Source organism: Suricata suricatta, chromosome 15 (genome assembly GCF_006229205.1).
Source record: "Suricata suricatta isolate VVHF042 chromosome 15, meerkat_22Aug2017_6uvM2_HiC, whole genome shotgun sequence".
NCBI classification, from domain to species: Eukaryota; Metazoa; Chordata; class Mammalia; order Carnivora; family Herpestidae; genus Suricata; species Suricata suricatta.
The window spans coordinates 59352440-59378370 of NC_043714.1; the positions used below are offsets into that span (position 1 = coordinate 59352440).

Consider the following 25931-nt stretch of genomic DNA (forward strand, 5'->3'; position numbering starts at 1 on the left):
TTTTTTTTTTTCATTTCTCCTAGATTTTCTAGGACATTCTGGAAAGAAAACTATAGGCCCAAAGCAGACTTTTGACTAGGGACACTTGCCTGACATTCTTAACAGAACTACCAGAGAGTCTACCAATGTTTTTCTCTGAAACCCTTTCCTAGATGGGAGCAATCTTACTTCCAGGGTCACTCTTTCAATGTGATGGTTCTGGAATGTATGGCACTCTCTAGATGGAGCTCAGAGTACAGAGCTGTGAGTAAGAATGCCCCCCTGAAGAATCCCCTGCAGCTTCGTAATAGCTAATGTTTAAAAAAGTGGTTATGAATTTTTCTACTTCATACAGTGATTTAGAAAACACTCTGCTTCTTCCTCTCTTTAACAGTTTCTGTACTGAAGCAAGGTCCTGTGGTTTTGGTCTTGAATTCCCTTAGTGAATATAGGGAAATCATTTTACTTATATACCTCTTCTTTGACAAGAATCTTATGTCTCTTCCTCTTTATCATATTTAGGTTTATTTATTAATTTTTTTTTTTTTTTAGCCACATAAACTCTGTAGGCTCCTTTTGGGGCTGTGACTAGCAGAGATGAAGTAGTATCACAAATTGTCTGCCACACTTTGGCAAGAGACAGATTTTTGTGGAAAGACTTTCTTTCCTGCAAAGAAAAGGATGACACAGGAAGTCCCTGGTTTTGGTCAAAATGATCCAGGGTCAGGCGCCTGGGTGGTTCAGTCAGTTCAGGGTCCGACTTCGGCTCAGGTCATGATCTTGTGGTTTGTGAGTTTGAGCCCCGCATTGGGCTCTGTACTGACAGCTCAGAGCCTGGACTCTGCTTCAGATTCTGGGTCTCCCCCTCTCGCTACCCCTCCCTAGTTCATTCTCTGTCTAAGAAACGTTAAAAAAAATTTTCAAAATGATACAGGGTCATCTCGTGTCATCTCACACATTTGAGTCATGGCCTGATTTCTTTCCCTGCCCTGAAGAAAGAGGGAAGAAGGTAAAGAATGCAATCTTGGATTCTGAAGGCAAGGGTTCTTCTCAACACCATCAGAAACATGATCTATGTAGTTGTCCTGTTAGCGAAGAAGAAACAAAGGTTTACCATGGTCTCCAACAAAGATGACATTGACACAGCGATGCAGCTTCAGCTGTTTCAGTCCATCCATTAACTGCCCCACTGTTTTGTCAATTTCCCTCAGAGGATTTGTCATCTGGAAATAAAAGAGCAAATTAGTCCTTGCAGGTTTTGGGGTGTTTTTTTTTTCCTTTTAGTTTCTTATAGATCTTCTACCCCTAGAACATTCTGGAAAGAAAACTTCAGGCCCAGAGGCAGAGCTTTGTCTAGGGAGATCTGCCTGCTGCTTTTAATGAAAATCTGTTCTAAGCACTTTTATTTGTATTATTTTAGGAATGTAAAATCTCCCCTCATTCAATCCCTTTTAAGATTCTGTGGTACCAAAATATCAGAAATATTAAAGACAACTTTTTTTAAGAGAAAACTGGCCTTTCTAAAATGTAACTGTGTTTTTTAATCCAAGAATTTTAAGAGTGAGCAGAAAGTTAGATGGATAGTTTAAGCCTCTTGTTTGCTAGGTGAAATCACATCAGGTTTTGAACCATGGCAAGAAGATGGAGGGTAAGTGAATCCAAAACAGTTCTGAGGTAAAATGGTGCCCTTTCATTTGATGCTAAATTAGAACATCATTAATGCAATGGAATCCATCTAATGTTTCCAAGAAGTTAACTGTCACTGTTTGAAAATAATAGATTCCATAACAGAATCTCTTCCAAGAAATAAGCTTACTAGAAGAATCTCTTCTAATAAACAAGCTATTCTTTCTCAGTTTAGTCCCTTTCAAGCTGATTTTGAGTGAATAAGAATCTACAAGACTCTTAACTTCAAAAGAAGTGAACAACTGAGCTTGTTCTAGAATTCTATTCAGCCTAAGGAAACACGAGAACTCAGTTGTCTAAAGAAGATTTCCAAAGCTTAAGAAATATAATCCATCTCTCACTTTCTTGTCTCCAGTGGAAGCTTCTAACAGCACGAATGCTCCCACACACCAGAGACTTCCCCTCTCACTGTCATCTCTATCCAATGGAAAGATTTCCAAGAAACACCTTATCAGACAAACACTTGCCAGTACTTCAGGTGAATTTTACAACTTAGCTCCAACCACACACAAACACCCAAGATGACTTGTAAGAACAGAAGGGTCTGCATACCATTTTTTACTTCAGACATATAATATTATCTTCCATTAGTGTCTTCTCAGATGACTCAAGACCTTCCCTCAAGTCATGTCCTCAGTAAAATCAGGTGTGAACTTGTTTTTCTTCATGGCAGTAGTCGAGATTTCAAATTGTGTCCCAAGGAGTAAGTCATAAGTGAAAAGTCTCAGAATGATATATGCAAGCATATCTGAAGGACTAACACACGTGGAACTAAATGGTATTTGCTTTCAGGAAAACCATGCTTTCCTCTTAGACCTTTGCCTCGACAAAAACATACCAAAACCATTATATATGTCAATCCTTGGCAATGTCTTATGGCCAAGGATTGTCACTAGACAACTCAGGTGAAATCCAGGACCTGCTTCTCAGTGATGATTTCAGATAGTCATAAGCAAGAGAATGTCTCAGAAACCTGAAGGTTTCGAGAGAAGTGACAACTTCTAACCTGTTCTGAATGTACTGGAAAGAGTCGACATAACTCATGTCTCTATGAGAAAATACACACAGTTCCAACTACCCATTGTTTTCTCTTTCTTTCCATCTCAGCTATTCCCTTGTCTACAACCTAAGACCTTTTTTGGACTCTGAAGGTATGCTCCACTAACCTGAGCCAATTTTCTGTTGAGTTCTAGTTTACCTGGTCTTTGAGGAATCCCCTCGTTGCTTTGCTGAATTGTTCTCAAGAACCAAGGCTACAAACCATTGTAACAAAGTCCATGAGTAAGTGCCAGCAGAACCAACAGCCTTCCTAACATTGGTTCAAGCCTAAATGTTAATGCTAGTTTTAGGACAACTGATTCTAAAGAAAGTGGAAGGATCTTGTTTTCCATTTTGCTGAAAGTTCAGGAGGTCTTCGCATTCGTGTTAACCTCTGAAGTGTCAGATTCTTCTGGATTCAAAGCCAAGGATGACACAACCAGAGTTTTTCTGAAACATATTCAGCTGATTTTCAAACCAAGGCACTAAAGAAAACCTTCAACTCAGACCTACCCGCCACAAAGCTTTGGAACAATAGATAAACTTACTTTGTCCTGACGAGTTTCCGCAGCATAATGATCCATCCTATGTAATTTTCTTCTTCTTTTCTTTGGAGGAGCAACTGGTCTTTCCTGTCTCCTCTTAGGGGTAACCTTCCTCTTAGGTCTCTTAGCCGGAGTAAGAGGTGAGCCATAACTACTCTCCTGTACTGGCGGATAGAGATGTCTGGACTCAGAGGTCGTCTGTCCCTCTGGGTCAGATAACAAAGCTCACACTTTGCTGTTTTTGGTCAGCAGAGCCGTAGTTAGAAAAACTATGGCTCCTTAAGTGAGAAAAAGTTGGTAGGAGGAATGATTCATGGAACTCTATTGAGAGAAGCTTCCTAAACCCATCTTCAGGCTGCCCTCAGAACTTCTTCACTGAGAGCAAGAATATAATTTAAGAGAATCTAGTCAGGTGGGTTTCTCTTGGACTAAGGAGACTACTTGTGGATAAACCTGAAGGTGACATACAGTTCTGTATTCCATTAACTCTCGCATTAGGGAGAGACTGGTCTTTGGTTATGAAGAGCTCTCCATTTATAAAGTACTAGCAGAAAACCAATAGAATACTAGCCATTTAGTCATTTCAAGGTAACCATGGGACTCATGTAGGTGTCTCCAATTCAGAATCTGACGGATATCTGTTCACACCACCAACATATCAAAGCAAGTGTCACCTCCATTTGCAAGGATTAGGGGAAGCATTTTAAACCAAGGATGGAATGGAACATAATAAGCAATCCTTGGACATGAATGTGTACTTGGACAAATCAGGACTTTCAGCAGGAGAGAGAACTTCCCACTGATAATTTAGGTTTTCAGTACAAAGGAACTCTAAAGCCAAGAGAGAACCATAAGTAAAACTGTCTTTTAAAATACTATCTTGTAAAATAGGTAAAATGTAAAAATCAAGATCTCTTTCATCTTGGTATAGATCCCAAGAAAGAGTCTATGTGTTTATATTCTTTCTACACATCTGTTGTGAAAATCTAGAGAACGTGGTGAAGGCTGACACAGAACTTGAGTAAGGAAGATAACTTTGGGACTTCCAAGTGCTAGAGAAAAATAGGCCCCTGATTTGCTGATGGTGCAAAGGTGAATTAAAGCCACAAGCCCTGACGTCTCCCTGGCTCCCGGAGGGACTGCTCCGAGAATCATTCAGATGCAGGAAGGGGCAGGAGGAGGAATGATGTTAGTGTATCCAAAAGGGAGGCCATCTGCCATGCCGTTTCACCGTTTCCAGAGCAAGCCACTGCAAAGGCACCTCTGTTTCTGCCTCATCATCTGTCCCTGGCAGAGCAACTGAAAGACACAGCCCCATGGACTCTGGCTTGGTGGTGGGTTGTTGTTTTTTTTTTTAATGCATCTCATTTCAGGCAGTTCTCCATGAGAAGAGAAGCAAAAGGAAAAAGAGTTTCCCATTTCATGGTCACTGAATACATTTCAGCTAGCACTCAAGTCGGCCCATTGGATACTCGGCCATTTGCAAGAGACCATCCAGAAGACTCCAAAGCCGAGCCCTTCTGGTTGCAGCAGGTTAGAGGAGCAGCAGGAGAAACAGGATGTAGCCAAAATGAGTTTTCATCCAGTGATTATATTGCATGTACTTCCTTCTTCAAATGTTAGAGGTAGACCAAAGCTAAGTTTTCACTGACCAGCCATACTTTAGTCTGACTTGAGAAGATTTAGCCTGAGGTTATTAGGAGGACGGGAGGTAGACGGGCAAATTTCCCTGCTTTTCAGAAGGATACTTTTTGCCATCTGAAGGTAGTAACTAGCCAGCCAAAGCTCTGCCTCTAGGTCTGAGAGAGCAGCCGAACGAGGAGTCACAGAGAAAGCACAGAAGGTCAAAGAGAAACAGATTGCGCCAATAATCAAAAGCAAGCATGTTTCTGAACATTCACCGTTACACTATGAAACCAGGAGCAATACACCATTGCTTGAAGCTATTAGCCCAAAGTTTGGTCATCTCACTTAATAGTCTTTGAGAATTGCCCTGGAAAAAGTATACTCAGAGAGTAAGTAAATAACGCACAGATTTCAACTTTGTTGTAGCACACAGCAATTTGAATTTTTTCACTCAAACTTCAAATACAGCATATTTTCTATTAGATGTAAATGATGACATGTTACTGATTTTATAAATAATATTTCCATTCATAAAGTCTTTACACGCACACCGCGTGTATATAATGGGTAGATGTACAGGTATGTAAACCAATTCGTCTACTCCCGAAAAGAGGTTTTGCTGGCTTGTTTGGGTGTCGCGTTTTTAAAGTGTAAGTGGTTTTCGTTTTTTTCATTCAATAAAAATAGGATTCCTAGAACCAAATGAAAAATAGTTGAAATCTGAAAATATCTCTTGCCTCACCAGAAGAAAGTGGCCAGGTTACTGGGTTATTATAATTGAAAATACATTCCAAGTACTTAATTACGTGTTTTACTCAATGGATACATGAGAATGTCCCAGTTTACAAGGAAGTAGTAATACTAAAAAGAACATAGCACAAATACTCCCAAGTCTTAACTCAAAAATTCTAAAGAAAAAAACTCTCCGTTTGTGTATTTGGGAGCAACCCCGAGCATAGCACCATCACTATAGCAAACAAAAGCATGTTATATTACGTTACATTTATCACTGCTCAGCCCTTAAAAAAAAACTTTGCAGTTTATTTCTTGATTAAAGTATGTACACATATGCTTTAAAGTACGCAACTACCGCTGAACTACACATACTAGAAATCCAGAGAAGTTCATGGATAAAAAATGCCGATTGCCAAGCTGTAGGACTGTTTAAGGAAATGAGGATCCTAAGAGTTATACTTCATCTACAAGGCCAAAAGCCAACTTTTGACATGAAGAAAATCTTCTGTATGAATTGAACACGGTTATTAATGACCACTCTGTTTATGGCCTGGACTAAATTGTCCCACCGGAAAACCCTGGTCCAGGAGTTCTGAGATTTTTACCTCTCAGTCCACTTAGGCACCAGGAGACTCGAGCTGCCTGAGTCCTCATTAGATTCCAGTCTCTTCCTTGTAAAAGGATGGCTATGCCAACCTCTGGCGTGCCTATGCCTAATACCTTGCCTAATATCTTCAAAGGGATATTATTATCCAAGAAAATTTGAACTTTTAAATACGGCACATGGAACTACTTAGGATCTTTTTTAACATTTTAATAAAATGTAGGTCCTTTTGTTCACTTTAGATTAATCGCAAAGAAAGTCATCCTAAAGATAAAACAGCCACGCTTGCTCTGGGAAGAACATTTGTGTTTCGTGCAGATGTTTATCTCATTTTTATCATTTGTGTTTCATAATCATGCAACACTTGTTAAACATCAAAGGAACAGGAAAAAGAGCATCAGACTTCTATAACTTCAATGACTTAAGGCAAACTAAGAATAGTTTTCACATAGCCATTAGTTTTCAGTGTTTAAAAAAAATCATGACAGAATTAATGTTAAAACATTAAAAAAATATTTATGGCGTCTTGGTATTACTGCCTTTGTTTAGATATACTGCATTTTGCTCAGAAGTATTTAAGCCAAGACATACTTTTCTGTATTTCCTATTCCATCGCATGCTGAACACAGTGAACTTAGTTATCATGAGCAGTGTTGTCACAGCCTATTAGAGAATGGAAGGCAGTTTCCATTAACAGGTTCTGAAATGATTTCTTATCCCAAATCAAGTTTTATTGTATTGATATAGACCTCACCATCCTAGTTAGAAAGAGAGATGGGAAATGTTTTCAATTTGCAAATCCTGTCATGTTTTAAAATTATCTATGCTACAACACTGGGAAAATTTCCATCTCCAGATGAATGAGGAACATAATAAAATACAACCATCTCTTTCCCACCTCCAAATTTGAAGTATACTGGATATCATATAACAGATTGTTTTCAACGAAGATTTCTGACTGCTTAATAAAAGGGCATTACATTGCTCTGCTAAATAGATCATTCAATAGTGCATCTCTCTCAATTAAGAATTAATTTCAGGCATCTGGGTGGCTCAGCTGGTTAAGCGGTGGACATCGGCTCAGGTCATGATCTCGTTTGTGAGTTTGAGCCCCTCATCAGGCTCTGCGCAGACGGCACGGAGCCTGGAGCCTGTTTACAATTCTGTGTCTCCCTCTCTCTCTCTGCCTTTCCTCTGCTCACACATGTTCTCTCTCTCTCAAAAATAAATAAACATTAAAAATGTTTTAAAAGAATTAATTTCATTTGGGGGAGTAATGGGTACATTCATAGTCTTGATCGTGGTGCTGCTTTCACAGGTATATACCTATGCCTAAATTTATCAAATTAAGAGGGTCCAGTATAGAACCTACACCAGGTGGATTGCACCTGCTCAGGCCATTAGAGCTATTTAGCTGACCTACCCTCTCTAAACTGCAAAATCATTGTAACAGAGCTGAAATTCAGCTGTAATGTTTTGTATTGTGTGTTTCTTCTCCAGATGCCCTTGCACTCCTATCCCAGGGATGGCAGATGCCAACCCTTCTGATCCTTTACCTTTTGAACAATGCCTTCAAGAACGGTATATACCTCTCCTGTGAACACCAAGATTAGGAGAGGTTTGAATGTCAAATCAATCTGAAATGAAATTCTTATAAGAGAAACATACGTGTAAGACTTTTTTTTAATGTTTTTAGTCTTGTAGTTCCTTGATTTTGTATAAATCTTGCATATACAAGACCCTTTGTAGGAGCCCTGAAATAAGATCGGTAGGTCAGCTAGCCAGGGGCACGGTTCTCCTCAAGCAGATGATAAGCTACTAACCTCAGGGCCAAAAGGGCCATATTTGTGTCCGGAGAAGTCAGGTTGTTCCGAATAGAAGGCATAGACTGAAGGCCTATGGGAAAATTGAAAGGTTCAGAATCTCCCTCAAACCACATATAAAAAGAATATCAAGTGTCCCTTCACATTAAGAAAAAGTTCTCTCAAATCAAGTTAATATCCCAACCAATGTTAGCATTAACATGGAAAATGTCTCTTTATTGTTTTTTGGGGGGGTGGGTAAGAGTTCTATTTTTTCCACATCCACTACCCCCTACACCACCCCCACTGTAGTGATGGCCTGGTACCACTTTCAGGGACCAAATGTCACAAAGGATTATCTCAACACATAGTCAGGTCTTTGATCCTCAAGATAATCGAGCCCAGTGAAAATTCACAAGGACCATGTGGTCTGCAGTCTGAAAGAACAACTCCATTAAAGTGAAAAGTCAGTCTTAGTGCTTCCCCGGCATCCTTGGAATGCTGCTGGTTCATTTATTAAAGCCAGGAACTCCCATAACCTTTGCTGTAGTGACCAGGATTCATATCTGTCATTCATCCATGTAATTAAATGGTCCCCAATAACCTATGTCCATCGTATCCTTCTTAGGGAAGGTAACTCTCAAGACTGAGAACCATAAGGCTTTTCTATTTCACAGCTTATCTAGTTTTCACCCAATTCGAACCTACGATGGAAACAGACTGAAGGAAGGAGAGGAAAAGTCAGGGAGATGGAAACAAATACCTTTCATCATCTGGCAGGGTGAGCCACTGCAGTATGGTTAAGATTCTCCGCTCATGAGGGATCACTCTGTAAGGTGACAACAAGAAAAGCATGATCTTAGGATGCATTTCCACAAACTTCGGCCTGATGACCGCTCGCTCTGGCACCAGGACGGGGGGCTCTCCACCACCATCTGCTGTCACGTCCTTGTCGTAAAAGGCCCTCTCTCGAATTAGCGTTTAAACTTTCACTTCCATTTGCAACATATCGTATTGCTTGTCCTCTGTCATAGAAGAAGAGACTGGAAAATCTGATTCACAATCAAATGAGCAACCTGTCTGGCTGATCAGAGATTCTGCTCTAGGGAGAAAAGGACCCTGGGCTCAGAAGCATTGCCATTTAGTGAGTCAAGCCATTAGCTCTGGCCACAGAGGTTACCAGGACTGACATCCCCAATGCTTCCGGGTGGTGGTGTGACCTCTCTTAACCTCTAACCCACTTTGACCTCTCTGGGCCTCAGTTTACTCATCAGTAAAAGAGATAATAGCAAAGCACACTGCACATAGCTTGGTCATAAAGATAAAATGAGACAAAACAGCCAAGGGGCATGTACAGGGCCTACCACATAGTAAGTTCAAAAAAACATCACTTTACTTTTATTAATGATTATCATTAGTTATCATTCTATCTCGAAAGACCTATATGACTTTAGAAGCATTATTTAATCTGAAACTTTACATTCCTCCTCTATAAAATAAGGGGTTAGGAAAGGTATTCTTGAAATTCTTTTCTAGCTCTATCAAAATCTATCAAGAATAGGCACTATAATTATGAGACTGACAGAAAGGGTATAATCTTCATCCACAATGACTTTTGTGTTTAAGTCTCATTCCTCTGTTGAAATATAATTACCCGGAATCTGGCACAAGCTTTGGGAGCTCCTAGCTCACATGATAGTCCTGTATCCTGGGCTGAGTTTCACTCAGATGCTCACAAGCTGAGCAATGTCTTTATTTATAAGGAAATTGGCTTATTCTTTCCTAACAAGTACTCGACATGCTTTTCTGCTCCCCCATCTGAGACCAGGCATTAGAGCTTGTTTATGATGAACTCAAACTAAAGCCCAAGTTTAATTGTGGTCAGTACACATGACTGTGGCCAAGAGTGACCCTTTATATGAACTGTGTGCCCTGGAAGATAATGGTGTCAATGTAGGTTCACCAGCTGTAACAAATTCACCACTTGGGTGGAGGACATTGATAATGGGGGAGGCTCTGCATGCACAGGGGCGAAGGGGGCTTGGAAAGTCGCTATACCTTCCCAGCTCAATTTGCTCTGAACTTAAAACTTCTCTGAAAAATAAACTCTATTGAAAATGTGCTGTGGGTGCTGGGTGAGCCATTTACACTTCTACTCTTGGTGGAGGTGAACAAGAGAAAGCTGGGAGAGAAACCAAGCGTCAGAGCCATGGTAGAAGGCTGGAGCTGGCAGGAGCCCTAATCAAGCAGCTCCTTTCCCCAGGCCACCCCCACCCCCCCAACCCTATCAACCCTCTAGATTGGAGTTTTGTCCTTCCTTCCTCCCAGTCAAGAACTATCCCACCAGCCCAGAAAATCATGTGTACCATAAAGTGAGTCTTAATTTAAACAAATTCCAAGGCTACTGAATAAATGTGACCCTGTTAATTATATCCTATAATTGAATTAGAAATGGGCCTAGCAAAGCCAAGATCATCACTTACGGTAGTTAATTCATCACCCACAGAAATTCTTCATATCTGAGTAAAATAATTACATATTTAGAATTCTTTCCTAACTAAAAAAAAAAGCAAATGCTGTTCATTTTACATTATTTCATGACCGACCTGCAAGCTGCTTTATTTTACATAATTGGTGTTAAGTCACAAAAGTGGACTCTGATGGACTCGCTTGATGCTAATGGAAAAATACAAGCTAACAGAATTTGCGTCGAGCTCAGAACTACATCCTCTAACACCCTCATTGGATGGGGGGCTTGACCAGCAAGGAATAAGAGCAGCAGCTCTTCGGCCGCGATGCTTGGGCTTGAATGCTGACTCCAACATGTGCTGGTGATGAGACTTTGCCAAGTTACTTAACCTCTCGGTGCCTCTATAGAATGAGGATGATAATAGCTATTCTCTCATAAGGTCATCTTAAGGATTTAAAGGCGTAATACTCGAAAAACACTTAGAATAGTGCCTGGCACACAGAGTTTAGAGAAATGTTAGCTTTTATCATTATGCACTGAATTCACAGGTACACGGAGATGACACACTCACTCATGAAATGTCTGTTAAAAGTATAACATGTTCAAGGCATTTGTGTGAATGTAAATAACAATCCAGAATTCTCCTACAAAAAGGAAGACTCCTTAGGAAGGAGTCACCATTCTCTTCTTAGAAAGATAAGTAGGGTATTATCAATTTCTGGGCAGGAGCAGAATATGCGTGGGTAGTAAGAACCAGAGATGAGAACTGTAGATGCCTGAATATCCACCCAAACTGCGACCCTGGGCATAACATTTGACCTCTCTCTGCCGCGCTATTCTAACCTTGTCAATGAGTTGGACAAAGAGATCTCCAACTTTCCCAGGGGTTCTACATTATCTTTATGAAATTACCGCAGGAACCAAAAAGGCATAGCCCCTAGCCATTCGTGTTTAAAACACAGCCCAGAGACAGCACAAACAAACATGGAAAAGGAAGAGCATGTGTCCAAACAGAGAGGGACTTGGCCTTTTGTGCCGCTGACTTTGCCGTCAGCGTTTGATATAGAATTTGTCCTGAGACCAAGTAAGTCAGATATGGTCAGAAAAAGAAAAAAAATAGGAGGGATGGAAAATGAAGGACCAGACGAGGCATTTAGTGGTAAAGGAGAACAAATTACCTTAGAACACACACAGGCCTTCTGTGGTCAATGTTGAAAGAGATGATGTGGGTTAGAAAACAAAACCATTTACTGGTTATTCTCTGTGCACCCTACTAAGCACTTTAAATAAGTTAGCTCATTCTGTCTTCACAACACCCTTGAAAAAGATGCTGTCATCACCATTTAAAGATGAAGACATTAATTTCTCAAGAGATTAAATCACTTGTCTACAGTTGGCAGTGTATTAATCAGCAGCGCTGGGATTACAAGCAATCTAAACACTCACACATAAAAGGAATTACTGCCTTTGAACATGAATTGACACACACAAAAATGTAATGGAGCATCAGCTAAGGATTACTTTGGAATAAAATACGATCATTAGGGGCGCCTGGGTGCCTCAGTCGGTTGAGCATACAGCTTCGGCTCAGGTCATGATCTCATGGTTCGTGGGTTCGAGCCTCGCGTTGGGTTCTGTGCTGACAGCTAGCTGAGAGCCTGGATCCTGCTTCGGATTCTGTGTCTCCCTCCCTCTCTGACCCTCCCCTGCTCGTGCTGTCTCTGTCTCTCAAAAATAAATAAAAAAACATAAATAAATAAATAAATAAATAAGCAAGAATAATTCTAGGCAACACCACAGAACCATGTTAAAAAGATGACCTTCAAAGTTAAGTCTGCGGCTTGAATCTGGTTTGAAATGTATCATGTGTAGATTCCTCTGACATATAGTCCATTAAAGAATGAAAGTATCACCCTGGTTTGTGTGTGTGTTTTAGTTATAATAAGACTTTTTTTAAAGAAAGAAAAAAACTAAATCCAAGTCACTCCCAGAATATAGAGATACAAGAACAATAGCCTGAGAAGCGAAGTAAAACTAAGGACATCTTTAGAGCACACAAAAGCTACCTTCTTAGAAGTAGTTTGAAATGGGCGGAGAAAATTGCCATTCGAAATCAGAACACTGGGCCTTTTCAATGAAGCTCTGCAGCAGTTCCGGGGGGTAAGGGGGGGGCCTAGGTATTAATTATGTTGTTGGCTCCTCTCCATTCCGCTGGGCAAATACGTTGTGGAGCAGAAGAAATCATTTCTGTAAGCATCTATGATAGTCAAGGGTTACAGAAATGTAATGCCGACGATTAAATTTGTAGATCAACATGTCAGCTGCGTGTTATTTCTAACATACCCACGCTTATTTCTCAACTCAGAAAACCTCTTTAAAAAAAATAGGGGTGGTGGGGGGTGGGGAGGGAGACTTTTAAAGAGTCACTCTGTCTTAAAATCACCAAACCCAGTTCCCACGTAGTCCTTCAAATCTGAAAAGGCTATTTTTGTTCCTGAATTTGGAGAATATAGATGGTCCCCTTCTGGATTAATCTGAACCTGTGATTGCTCTCAGCACACTACTATTATAGAATAGTCAGATTTTTGTTAACGCATAGGAGGCAAATACGGAAACCTCTTTAGGTGGTTCAAAAAAAAAAGATGGAAAGAACATCTCGGTGGGAACAAAATCCCCATGAAAGTTGAAACAGATTCGTTTTCTTACTAAGGAGCCTTACAAATCATCAACATGTTGACACTTTTATTAGGTAAGATTCATCTTAAGACTACTTTATGAACACTAACTACGAACCCCCCCTCCCCGCATTACCTTTGTGGGGAAGACGAGCGGTAGTTCTATTTTTCTTATTAGGGAAATCCTAGAGTTCAGTGGAAAATGGAGTGGAAAACAGAGGCATTCCCTTGTCTCCTGTCTGGAATTTTCAATCTCTAGACTACTACATCAGCTGTCTGAGACCACACTAGACTTCTAATGGTGGGAACCAAAATAAATATAGCATTTCTAGCACATGATAATGCAAACCACAGCAATAAATGGCCTAAGAGAAATATACAGTCCTTGGTGGTAAATTACCTAACACTGTAAATGGAGAGAAAATCTGAAGGATGACAAGAAAAGAAAATCTTCTTTACATTCTATTAAGAAAAGATGGGGAGAAAGAGAGAGAAGACCTCTAAGAAATACTTGGAAGATTATTTTCAATCAGAAAATATAGGAAAGCTCGACTGCTTTTATATTTAGCTGACATGAAATCAAACTGAGTTATGTTTCATAAGCTGAATCAGAATTGCAATTTTACAAACATTGATGAAATAAAGAGAACTTACACAGACCAGAAGAATGTCCCGGCTTTCACCCCTTGCTTGGTGGCTGTAATCCATAGCTAATGAGAAAATAGAAGAGGCTTACAACATGTTCTGAGATATTTTTTCTTCTCAAAGAAGGAAAAGGTTTTAAAATATAGTAGATGAGATCTCTTATACTTTACCCACACCCCATCATAAATTTCACATTATTTGCAATCATTCTCTTTTCACATCTGGAAGTCTGAATCAGTGTTTCCATAAATGTCATTCAATACATTCTCTGCAAAAGCTTTCAAAAGCTCTGCTGTGATTCCAGTGGCATCTCAGAAGTCTCTTCTGTACCTGTCTTTTCTGATCATTGTGTTGAACATTTCACTTATATGACAGAAATCTGCTCATAAAAGGCCCCAGGAGTGGACCATATGTTTCCTGTCCTGCTGAAAGCCTATCGAGGAGAACCCCAGTTCGGTCCACAGATGCCAGAATGTTGGAACCCAGCTTTGTCTTGGTATATTTTAATCTAGGTGAGTGAGAAGGGGAGGGTGAAAGCTATTTTTTATTTTGCATTTTCCCTCGTTTCTTCTATTTAGCCTTTCAATAAATGGAAATTTAAGAATAAGTTCCTGGGATACATTAGGTGACCCAAGCATTTCTTTGAGGCTTTTGCAATATTCTTTCCAGCACATGCTGTTGGGAGGCAGGAGACCAGGCAGTTAAGACCCTACGCTCTGCAACCAGATAACTGCTGGATTTTAAGCCTCTCCTCTGTCACTTACCAAGTGTGCAGTCCTCCAAGAAATGACTTAAGTAAGTTCTCTGCTTCAGTTTCCTTTAAAATGTAGGTGATATTACCTATCACATAGGATTATTCTCAGCTTTAATAAGTTAATACATTTAAAACCCTTAAAGCAGCATCTTAGCATTGAGTGAACACTAGAACAATCTTAACCTTTGTTATTATGCATTGGAAATAAATATATTCCAGTTATTCTAGGAACATTAAAAACAGCTTAAGATGGCCGATGTCCCATTTGAACATAAGTCTGTAAGAAAAGCCTTCCCACATCCCCTCACCCCTCAATCCCTGTGTTTTAGGAAGCAAACAGAAAGAAATATGGTTCGTTTGTTCTAAGACCCAAGAAAATGGTCTAGGAATTGCAGCCAGCACCTTTTCTGGTTTCATTGTAACCAGATTTTCAGAGTGTTTTACCAACTCCAGTGGAAAGCTCTGTTTTGGGGGGGAAAGGGGAAATTTGGAGGTGTAGGGCCTCCAGAAAGTTGGCCGTGGTTTCAGAAAGGTCTGGAACGCCTGGAGTGGGGGATTCTGCATGGATTCCCAAAGCCCCCTTTTAGGGATGAAAGATCCCGAGAGCCCCGCAAAACCACAGCTGCCGCAGCTGGCGAGTGAGGGACCCGCAGGAGAGCACAAAGCGCCCTCTCCGGATCTGAGGAGGTGTGAACTGCTAGAGAATGTCATCTGCCTGGGAGTCATGGGTTCCTTCTCCTATGCGGACAGGTCAGAGAGATTAGGATCTCAGAGGGCTCTGAGGTCCTTCTAAGGTTTGGCTCCGAGTATCTCTCCCTTTCCCAGACAAACTGGCATCTACACGCAGGCCAACCAGGGTTCAAAATGTGTCCATTCATTCTTTTTCTTTTCTCTTCTTTTCTTTTCTTTTCTTTCCTTGGTGATCAGTTATTTAAAGGGTTGCGGGGTAGGGAAGATGTCCTTTAGTTTAAGTATTTTTGAATTACCCACAAATCATTTCAGGAGTGGAAGAATCCTTGGTCATTTCTTAATATCAAAATTTACACAGGTTTCTCTTTTGAATGTCTTTGGCATTTAAAAAGGCAATCATAAGAAGTCTCCTATATTCCATACACGATAAATTCTTTGGTTCGGCCAACTGTTAATGGAGGGCAAATAGTATAGCTCCATCTCCCAAAGAGCATCAAAATTTTTCTGATATTGTCAAAAATGTTTTGTCGATTTAGGCATCCCTTGGTATGTTTCCTCATCAATTTCTACAGCAGTTTCCTCCGCATCTCCCAATGTCATCCTTACATGCTGACCATAGGCATGTACTTTGCCTCAAAGCTCTCTGTCGTTTCTGATTTTCGCATAAATTCACTCATCCACGCTGAGCCTGAGCAGATCCAAAGGCTCTTCTACAGGGCTGGTAGTCTGTTCCTGGTCCTTATCGTCTGAGATGTTTCAAACTCTGTATCCCTTCCTGCCTCTCTCGAGAGAACACGAGCCCCGTGGTCTCTGGAAAGGCGAGAATGCAATGTGCCGGAAGTAAACAGAAATTTGCGACGCAGGGTCTCGCTTTGTACAGTTTTCATTGGCCATTTGAGGCTGGGGCGGAGCTCCAGGGAGAGTAGATTGGGCCTATAAGGAAAGGGCGTGCCCATGGCTCCATCCAGCACCTCCACTATCAAGAAGATAAAATCAAATCAAGTGCTGGACACCTGCAGGTGCCTCAAAACCACATCGGATCCCAGAGAGACCAGTTTCCTATATTAAGTGATCTATTTCTATACTTACTTTAATTTCAGAGACTCAAATTTACCGTATTCACGTTCAAACAACTTTATACAACAGTCTAGTGCCTTGATATTTACAAGGAAGTTGTACTAGGCAATATTTGGCAGTTATGAAATGTAAGATTAATCTGGGGTTTTCTAATGGAAAATTTTAAATGCAGTTTTGTCAGATGATGAGCCTACACTTTCAAAAGTTATGCTGTTTAATACATGCTGACGTTGGCATTATCTGGACAACAGGAAGCCCTACGGGTAAATTTTACTTCCATAAGGCTTAGGAGAAAAGTTCACCAGAAAGGGTCCTTGCAGTGGTATAAGGAAAGTGCACTGGAGGAGAGGGTAGCAGGCATAGGAGAGTGGGCTAAAGGTTTCCCAACGGCAAGGCCATGATCATTTGCTCTTTATACTTTTCTGAACTTCCCAAACTTTTTACAGTGACAATTAAAATCTTTGTCATCAGAAAAAAAAATAGCCAATTGTAAAAAGCAAGTGGGCCATGAAGACAATTAAAAGGTAAAAAAAAAAAAAATTATTTCCTGGGTGCCTAGGTGGCTGGCTCAGTTGGTTCAGTGTCCAACTCTTGGTTTCCGCTCAGGTCATGAGTTCACAGTTCCTGAAATCGAGCCCCGCATTGGGCTCTGCACTGACAGCACAAAGTCTGCTTGGGATTCTCTCTCTTTTTCTCTCTCTCTCAAAATAAATAAATAAACTTTTTAAACATTTTTATTTCTTCTCCAAAAAAAGAAGCATTCTTCCCTGCCTTTTTTTTTTAATGTTTATTTATTTTTGAGAGAGACAGAGAAAGAGCAAGCAGGGAAGAAGTAGAGAGAGAGGGAGACACTGAATCCGAAGGAGGCTCCAGCCTCTGAGCTGGACTTAGAGAAAGCCTGATGCAGGGCTTGAACTCACAAACTGTGAGATCATGACCTGAACTGAAGTCGGACACTCAACCAAGCCACCCAGGTGCCCCGTCTTCCTGTTTTTTGATACGAGTCATGTTGACCATATTTTCTAAAAGAAAAATGTGAGCATAGTTAGAAAAGTGCAAAAAGTAAACAAATGAGAGAATATTTAAGATTAAAAAACATGTAAAGATCTCAAACCAAAGGACTGTAGCAGTAATGAAGCCATTCTGTCAGGGTTTAGCAAATGGTAGGAGGCTGAAACATAATGTTCTTGAGTTAGCAGATCATAAGTAGCTATAAAACTTCATTTGCAGTCATATGCATAGATTATATTTCTGAGCTCAAAAGTTAAATCTAGTAATTACACAAGGAAAAAAAGGCACCAAAACTTTGGTCCAAAAAAAGAAAAATGAAAGCAAGCCTCTGGGGCTATTTAAAAAAGAGAGAGAGAGAAGTTTCTAGTTCCTTGTTAATTCAGAGAAATGGGAAATCAATATTTCTCTGAATTTGAATGTAATATAAATTTCCCTGGAGACCGGTAAAACAGCACAAATGAAATAACCTGACAAGACCCTGGATTTGCCTTCCCCACCTTCGATGCCAATGTTTCTCCATTGCTCGGCTCCATTTAGGGGCAGTTGTCAATATTTGTGTCTTAGACGCTATATTTTGAAGAGGGGACAAGTGGGGAATGTATTGTACCCATTTGATATGTTTTTCAGGAATTTAAAAAAAGCATTCTCACTGGAATCAGGAGGATTTAGTGTGAAATTCAGCTCTTTCTCAAATTAAAGTATGGTGTTGTGGGAGAAGTTTTGGAAAAGAAAATAAGCAAAAAACATTTTTCAAAAACATGAACTACAGCTGTAGTCATTCTAACGGTTCTTTGCAGGGAAATTATTCCTTTGCATCCAAAAGCACAGAGCCAGGATAAATAGAATTCTGGGAGGCCAGAGGGGTGCGTGGGGCCGTAACAGATACTGCAGTAAATCACGCACTGAGATTCAAAAGTCAGAACAAACTAAGATATGAGGAGTGGATTTGCAGCAGAGCAGGCAATGGGTGGGTGTGGCTCTTTGCAGGGGGTTAGGGCCGGAAGAAGGTGAGTGATAAACTACGCGATAAAAAAACATGCCTCAGAGAACAGTTTGATCCAAGATGCAGTAGTGGGACACCTAACTCTGTCAAGCTGCAGGTTAGGGACTGAGAATAGAGAGATTCTACCCCCAGGGGACCCACAGACTAGAGCAGATATGTGAATAATTTCAAAAAATATATGGTCAAGTTTATGATAGAAATAAAATGAAAACCCAAAGGAGGGTCTCTGAGCTTAATTAACCAGGGCTGGGGGAGCTTAGTGACTACCTGGGGAAAGAGACTTCAACTGAAATTTGCAAGAGTTAAAAGTAAGAGTTCAGGAGCAAAGTGGTCACGTGAACATTTATAGTACCCTAAATACAGGGTATCTTAAGTACATTAAGATACAGTAAAACAAAAAAAGAAGACGAAGACGAAGACGAAGACGAAGACGAAAAAGAAGAAGAAGAAGAAGAAGAAGAAGAAGAAGAAGAAGAAGAAGAAGAAGAAGAAGAAAGAAAGAAAGAACAAAACCAGATTTACAGCAATCTATGGAAGAGAAATAACAATAAATAAAAGGCAAAATTTTCCTTAAAAGAAAGCAAAACCTCCCACTGGCAGGTTAATCAAGACAGGAAGAGGGGGAAGCAATGACTTGCACTTTGCCTCAAGCCATCCCGGGGACCTGGAGATTCACGCCTATTCTATTCAAGGTCATTCTTCTCTTTGCCATCTCTTTCTCAAACATGCCATCTTTCTTGTATTTTCACACTACCGTGATTCATGAGGATGGTCTGTATCACCAACACTGGCAGAAACAACTGTAAACTAAGCAGCTTAAGGACTGATAAGAACACATCCTGTCTCTCTTAGAAATGCCCTGCTCTGGAAACTGTGGCTTTGGAGAACTTGCATCATGGTGGGGTGTTAGACTTTTTTCTCAAATCTCCACGTTTCGTGCACTCCTCGGAGTCTTATTCATTCTCCACTTTGCTGAGTCCAGGTTGAAACTGAACAGGGAATTTATCACTGAGATACCTTACTAGCAGAAACTGCACGATTAGAGCAGAGAGATTTTTCAAAGAAACAAAACTACTTAAGGAACTCCAGTAAGAGTACAGAACATACTTTCATAATGAGGAAAAAGTACAACCTTAAAGCAACAATAGTGAAAGGAATCCCATAAAAATATGTATGAAAAATGTAGTATCATGAAGTGAGTAACAACTTTTAATAGCACGTTCTAAAGATTAACAAATTAAAAGCAGACTCGAATTTGCTAAAATGGCTATATCAGTGTCAAAAAAACAAAAAACAGGTGAGGGGTGCCTGGGTGGCTCAATCAGTTAAGTGGCTAACTCTTTAGCTCAGCTCAGGTCATGATCTCACAGATCATGTGAGATTCAGCCCCACATAGCACTCTGCACTAAGCATGGAGCCGGCTTGGAATTGTCTCTCTCTCCCTCTCTCTCTCTGCCCCTCCACCACCACACTCATGCATTCTCTCTCTCTCTCTCTCTCTCTCTCTCTCTCTCTCTCTCTCACTCTTGCTCTCTCTCTCTCAAATCAAATAAATAAACTTTAAAAATAAGGTGAAATTAAATTATAGAAATTATTTTTGGAAGCGTAATGGTGAGATTCAAATTTTCAGATGGATGCTATACAAATGCCTCACCCCATCTATTAAATTTCAAACTAGGAAAAGAGTGATTCGTATTTATCTTTTAATCTGACTCCTTTACTATTTAGCCAAATGTTTTTCATGTTTTAATCATTCAGTAAAAATAAGTTAAGGTTAATGTAAATACCTAAGATTTTTATAAATATTTTCCCGACCTCAATTATTTTTTTCACTGGTGATTTTGTGAAATGTATAAACCTCTGAGAGGATGAGATAAATGCTTGAGAAATATTTATTAAGGCTCATCTTTTCTTATAATATTTATAGTCCCTTATATTCTTATTCTGTAGTTCTTATAGTTTCTGTCCATATGTTCTTCTTCTATGCCAAATTTCAGGGAAATATTTCTAAATTATAGCTACTATGTTCTTTGAAATTCTTAGGGCATCCTCTTGTTCAAGAAGATAGAAACACAAATCGGTTTCACTCCAAATCTTTGTCAGCACTAAGAAAATAGTGAACGTGGTCTAATCTGTCACCTTTGAGAGTTAGGAAATAGGCAGACAAAATTGAAACAGAGCTGTCACTCCATTGGGCAAGCCAACAACATTGCCTCTATTCTGCTTCTGGAAAAGTTAATGAAGCCAGAGACTCGTTTGCGCCATGCCATTCCAGAGGGAAACTAATGTCAACGCTCCGTGTCAGGTGATCCAACTTGATAAAATCACTATTTATCTCTATGTCCTTTGTGGTTCTTCAGGCAAGTTTGCTTCCGTGATAAAACTCATGTAAAAAACCAACCAGCAATAATAGCTTAACAGACTCTCATTTCAATCATTTTATTTACACGTAAAATGTTCCTCTATCATAAACTTTGTGAAATCCACCTTGTAAACAAATTTTACTATGCTCACAACTTAGTTCACAGACTCCTGGGAGTCCAGCCTGAATGAAGATAGCAGAATCAGAAACTCTACTATAGGAAAGACTTCTGCAGACAAATGTGAAGTACTCCAATGTTTGTTAATGAGAAGCCCATATTTAACCTTGTATACCTATGTATTACGAATTCCTTTGATCACAAATGACCTTTCATCAAAGAGCAATACCATTTTTCTCTTACTTTATAGTCTCCATTTTGCCCATAGATTGGAGTGAACATTTCCAGGTGTGAATCACGTAGGGATGGTAGATTCATGGATATGTGCAGACACTGGTCACTCTTCACACCGTGGTAGGTGGCACAAAGGTCTCAGCTCAGTCCTCACCAGTGCTCCAGGGAGCCACCAATCAGAGTTGACACGAGGTGGAAACATTTGCCATCTTTCTTCTACATGTTCTTCAGTGACTGTGTGTATGGGGCTGGGCTCCTGTGGATATTCTGACCCTTCCACCCGGGGTCATGTGCACTTGGTTCAGTTCTGCGCATTCAACAACTATGGCTTCATGTTGCTATTTTGCTCGTGTCTGACCAAAGCGAGTTGCCTAACCATGCTCCCAGTCATAGGAAAACTATGATGTAGGAAGCCACCTACATCCCTTTTTACTTTCTGCCCACCCATTAGATCTGAAGTAAACAGGATGAGTTCTTTCAAAGTATTAATTTGCTGCTCCAAAATTAAGGTATGATTCCATTTACACGTAACTTCCAAGAATTTCAAAAAATGGTTTAAACAAAGAATTCATGAACTTACTGTAAGTTTCATTGAGCTCTTTTTTTTTTTTCCTGCAAGTTTCTCTGTTTCTATTCATATGGCACTTGAGCTAAAATTTGGGGGTAATATTGGTCATTCACTTTTCTTTCTCATTGTACCCGTAAATCTGGTAAGTCAGTAAGATCTGACTATATATTCCTTGCTCAAAATGTTGCTGATATTCAGCCCCCTGTCCCTATTTCACATCACCATCTTCCTAATGAAGATTCTCATCATGTCACTTTTATAATCATAACTTCACCTACACATACACACACACACATATGAACATATATATGTACACACATTATGTATGCATGCATGTATATATATACATACATACATATTGTATACACATATGTATGGATATATACATATCGTATACACAATTATACACATAAATATTATGTGCACACATATATATAAAATACCAAAAGACAGAAACATTGTCAAGTATGAGGAAATTGGAGGCATCTTTCTTACAGGTAACAAATTTGGGGATGAAATGTTTCAATGCACATAAAAATGCGAAACTTACCGGTTGACCTCCCCACCATCTATGGTTAAATTTCTCTCGCCCTCGCAGATGGAAAGTGGCATCAAACACAGGATCATACATTGAATTGCCAACAATTCCATGTGATTCAGGGTACAGTCCCTTTGTGTAAAAGCAAATTTATTGTTAAAATAACAATGTAATAGTCTGTACATATTTGATCTATCAAATTTTCATATTATAGGAGGTTTTATAGCAATATTTAATTTCCAAATTTATATAAGATACATAGAGACTTTATATATGCCTGAGCTAACATGTATTATCTATGGACTAATTATAAGCTATCTGAGAGACTTAATATGATCATAAGAAATTTAATATTTGGATTTTCTTAACTTGCAATTTAATAAAATGACAATAACTGTTATTACAGTAAATTAACTTTGAGATTGAAATTTATTTATATGCCTCCAAAGAAGCTTCTATTTACAAATACACTTTTCCTTTTCCCTAAGTTCTATTTCTATCCCAGAACCCCTCAAATTAATCATAATAGTAAAATAAATAGGGCCGCCTGGGTGGCTTAGTCGGTTAAGCATCTGACTTCAACTCCGCTCAGTCATGATCTCACAGTCCATGAGTTTGAATCTGGCTTCGGGTGAACTCAGACTCTGCCCGAGCCCCACTTCGGGTGAGTCCCACTTCTCTCTCTCTCTCTCCTTCCCTCCTTCTCTTTCTCTCCCCTTGCTCCCTGTGCCCTCTCTTAAAATAATAATAAAAATTAAATAAGTAATAAACAAATTATGTTTTTAAAGAAGAAAGCAAGGTAGGATTGGAAGTATCTACAAACTGAAACAAAGCAGCCCTGAAGCCCATACTTCTATTTGAAAATTCTGAAAATAAACAATAGATCTCGTGGTATTTGAGAGAGGTTTAATGTATGTGCTCAAACAGAACTGCACCTGAAAGAAAAGTTTTCAGTTTTGAAGTTGCAGTGAAGTTCAGTCCTCCACAAAGTTGCAAAAGACATTTACTGTGAACAACTGGTGGAGACAAGACAGAAAATGGAAACATTTTCTTTGAACACTAAGAAACACGTTTTTAAGAATCTCCTGTTAAGTCATTTCAGGATGAAATCTACATCCACACCCTTGAAAGCTACATTATTTGAAAAAATACTTACAGTGGCCAAAGTGTATAAGTTAGGGAACGTTTTTGTTGGATACACGGGTCTCATGTAGGGAGAGTGTGTGCCGCAAGACCCTAGGGACAGAATTTCCGATGTTAGAGCAAGAGAACCAGCAGGAGCCACCCCATGTATAGGAATCCACTTACTAAACCATCAAAGACTTGTGTTACCTTTACTTTTGTATAAGAAAATACATCTAAAGTCACGTGTCCATGTCTCTCAAAGCCAATAGCTGAGCATCTACTGTGCAGAACGTGGATGCTGATGAGAATACAGTATGAAAACGACTTACTTAGCTTTTCAATGTTAGGCATGACCTTGCTGCCTTTCTTCATGTATGATGCTCGGAAACCATCCACAGAAAAGATGATTAACGGAGGGCGAACAAACCTTAAACAGTAACATATTATGCTTTAGAAAACTTACTGCTACAAAGTTTCCATTACATCTAGTCATTCTCAACAATTAGGACCAGGAATTTCCAAGATGAAACTTCAAATGAGGATATTGGTACAAGCCTGGGCTTCCAGCCACATAGCATTTATGATGACCAAAATCCAGAGTTAAATGACCAAGATCATAAAAGGCCCAGGAAAGGGACTGTACTCCAGATTTCCACTAATAAACTTTCTCTTCTGTTGCCTCTCACATTGCAAACAAGGTTGTTCACAAGGTATAAAGTTGTTACATTTGTCTGGAATATATATTCTCTCATCTGCTACCTGGAAAACTCCTATGCATTCCTTGAAACCCCGCTGAATGTTTCAGCTCTTCTATATGTTAGTTTTTCACACCTCTGAATTCCTTTAAGATATTAATCCATACCTCTTTTGTCATTCACCTATATATTACAATATTTCAATGTGCAGTTTATATCTTACACAATTTTCTATTTTGTGGACCTATAGTAGGACTTCAGAAAATATTCATCAGATACATCAATGAATGGATGACTGAATTAAATGAATATGAAATTAATAGCAATGGCACTCCTTTCTCTAGAACTAAAACTTGTAAGAGAATTCTTTTAGATTTAATCCTAAAATATCCTAAAATAACTTTAAAAATAATAAAAATTATTGAAGATCTTTAAAAAGTTCATCAGTAAAGGACCAGGCTATCTATCTCCATCTACATAGGCCAGAATCTGATGAAATAGGTCCTTTGTTATATTCTGAGGATATAATTGTTCAGTCAGATTTGAGAATACTAAACTAGGTGCAAAATTTTTTTCTGATACCTTGAAGATAGAAAGCACAGGCTTGAGTTTATTAAAGCCACACAATAAATGAGGCATATTTCACCTGAGTCACATATTAAGCACTTAGAATACTACTATAGAAAAGTTCATTATAATCCTTAGTATTATCATTTCATTCTGCCACTAGACTGCTTTTGTCTCAGAAACGACTGAACATATAAGCAGTCTGAAACCATTGCCATTCCATTCTGAAAGTCCAGGAAGTTCAAGCGGCTCATTAAAGCAAAAACAGAGATGAAAATAGAAACAATATCACAATGCTTGGATTTTGTGTCCCGAGCTGTGTTTTCTAAAACAAAAATACACTTGAGCAAATATATTAATGAAAACACACTTGTGGAAAATTTATTTTCTGCCAGGCATTTTAAGGGTCCATGAATTTTCAACAGTTTCCTGGAAGGCGTAGTAAGTGCCTTATTCGGGTCGCACTTGAGCCGTGGGGTGTCACTCCAGCTTGGCCGCGCCCCAGCAAAGCCGTGCTTCAGTAGTTTGTCAAGTTTCTGCAGCATCTGGTAGGAGTTACCATCTTAGATGATATTTTTGAGAAGCTCTATGGTCCTCCCCGCCCCCCCACAAAGGCAAAAGCAGTACTTCAGGAAAACACACTGAAAAAAAAACAACCCAAATCAATGCCAGGAATGTTTTTTCCCTTCTTCAGCGATATTTGGGCACACTTTGTGAAATCTTCAGCTATAGCGAAACATAGAGGATATTTGGTCTCCAATACATGCAGAAGCAATAAGAGAAAAATGCGCATTTTACCTTTTGACTGATTAATCGCTTATAAGTTTGCCCGTATAAGCGGGTTTCAGTTTTGTAACCGTTTACCCATGCGTACCCTGTGATAGATTGTCGCCTAATATATAAAACTTCATCACCTTTATAAAATGCACTTACCCTGCAGGGCATTCTGGGGCCTTTATTTCTTCACAGTCATCATCTACCCAATGGGACTCTCCTAGAAAAATAAGTGGGTAAATTCACTTTTGAATCTAATTGTGAATGCCAGCCAGAGCCTTAAGCAATTCCAGGATCTGTGCCCTGTGTGATACGTGTTGCTTAGGGGACCCCATCGAAACAGAAATACTCAAAGTCTAGTGTTGGTTTGGTTTACAGAAGTACGCCCATACATAATGGGAAAGCTAATATGTAATAGCCCCAAGTGGTGTTTACAGGAACCTTCTGAGTCTAAATGGTTTGTAGATAAAAACACCAGTGGCGTCAGTGAACAAAATTTCATGTTTGTTTCCCTCCAGAAATAAACTGTTTGGTCATTAGAGGGAACATTCTTTTCTCCACCACCGAACATCTCAAAGCCATAGAAAGTATGGCACAACTTCCCTTTAGC

The 25931-nt window shown here is 39.5% G+C and overlaps 1 protein-coding gene across 7 annotated transcripts in view; it reads right to left on the reverse strand.

Annotated features, from left to right (window-relative positions):
* ENPP2 (ectonucleotide pyrophosphatase/phosphodiesterase 2) overlaps positions 1–25931 on the reverse strand; it is a 105577-nt gene that overhangs the window by 32693 nt on the left and 46953 nt on the right. For 5 of the 7 annotated variants that reach the window (XM_029923368.1, XM_029923363.1, XM_029923364.1 and 2 more), the window contains exons 5-13: positions 25481–25541; positions 23615–23712; positions 23317–23396; positions 22173–22292; positions 13815–13870; positions 8779–8844; positions 8037–8109; positions 3252–3407; positions 1094–1202 (exon numbers count right to left, since the gene is read on the reverse strand). In XM_029923368.1, coding sequence (XP_029779228.1) covers positions 1094–1202; positions 3252–3407; positions 8037–8109; positions 8779–8844; positions 13815–13870; positions 22173–22292; positions 23317–23396; positions 23615–23712; positions 25481–25541 — 819 coding nt within the window. The remainder of the gene's footprint in view (positions 1–1093; positions 1203–3251; positions 3408–8036; positions 8110–8778; positions 8845–13814; positions 13871–22172; positions 22293–23316; positions 23397–23614; positions 23713–25480; positions 25542–25931) is intronic. The other 2 variants (XM_029923367.1, XM_029923366.1) reach the window with 1 other exon arrangement.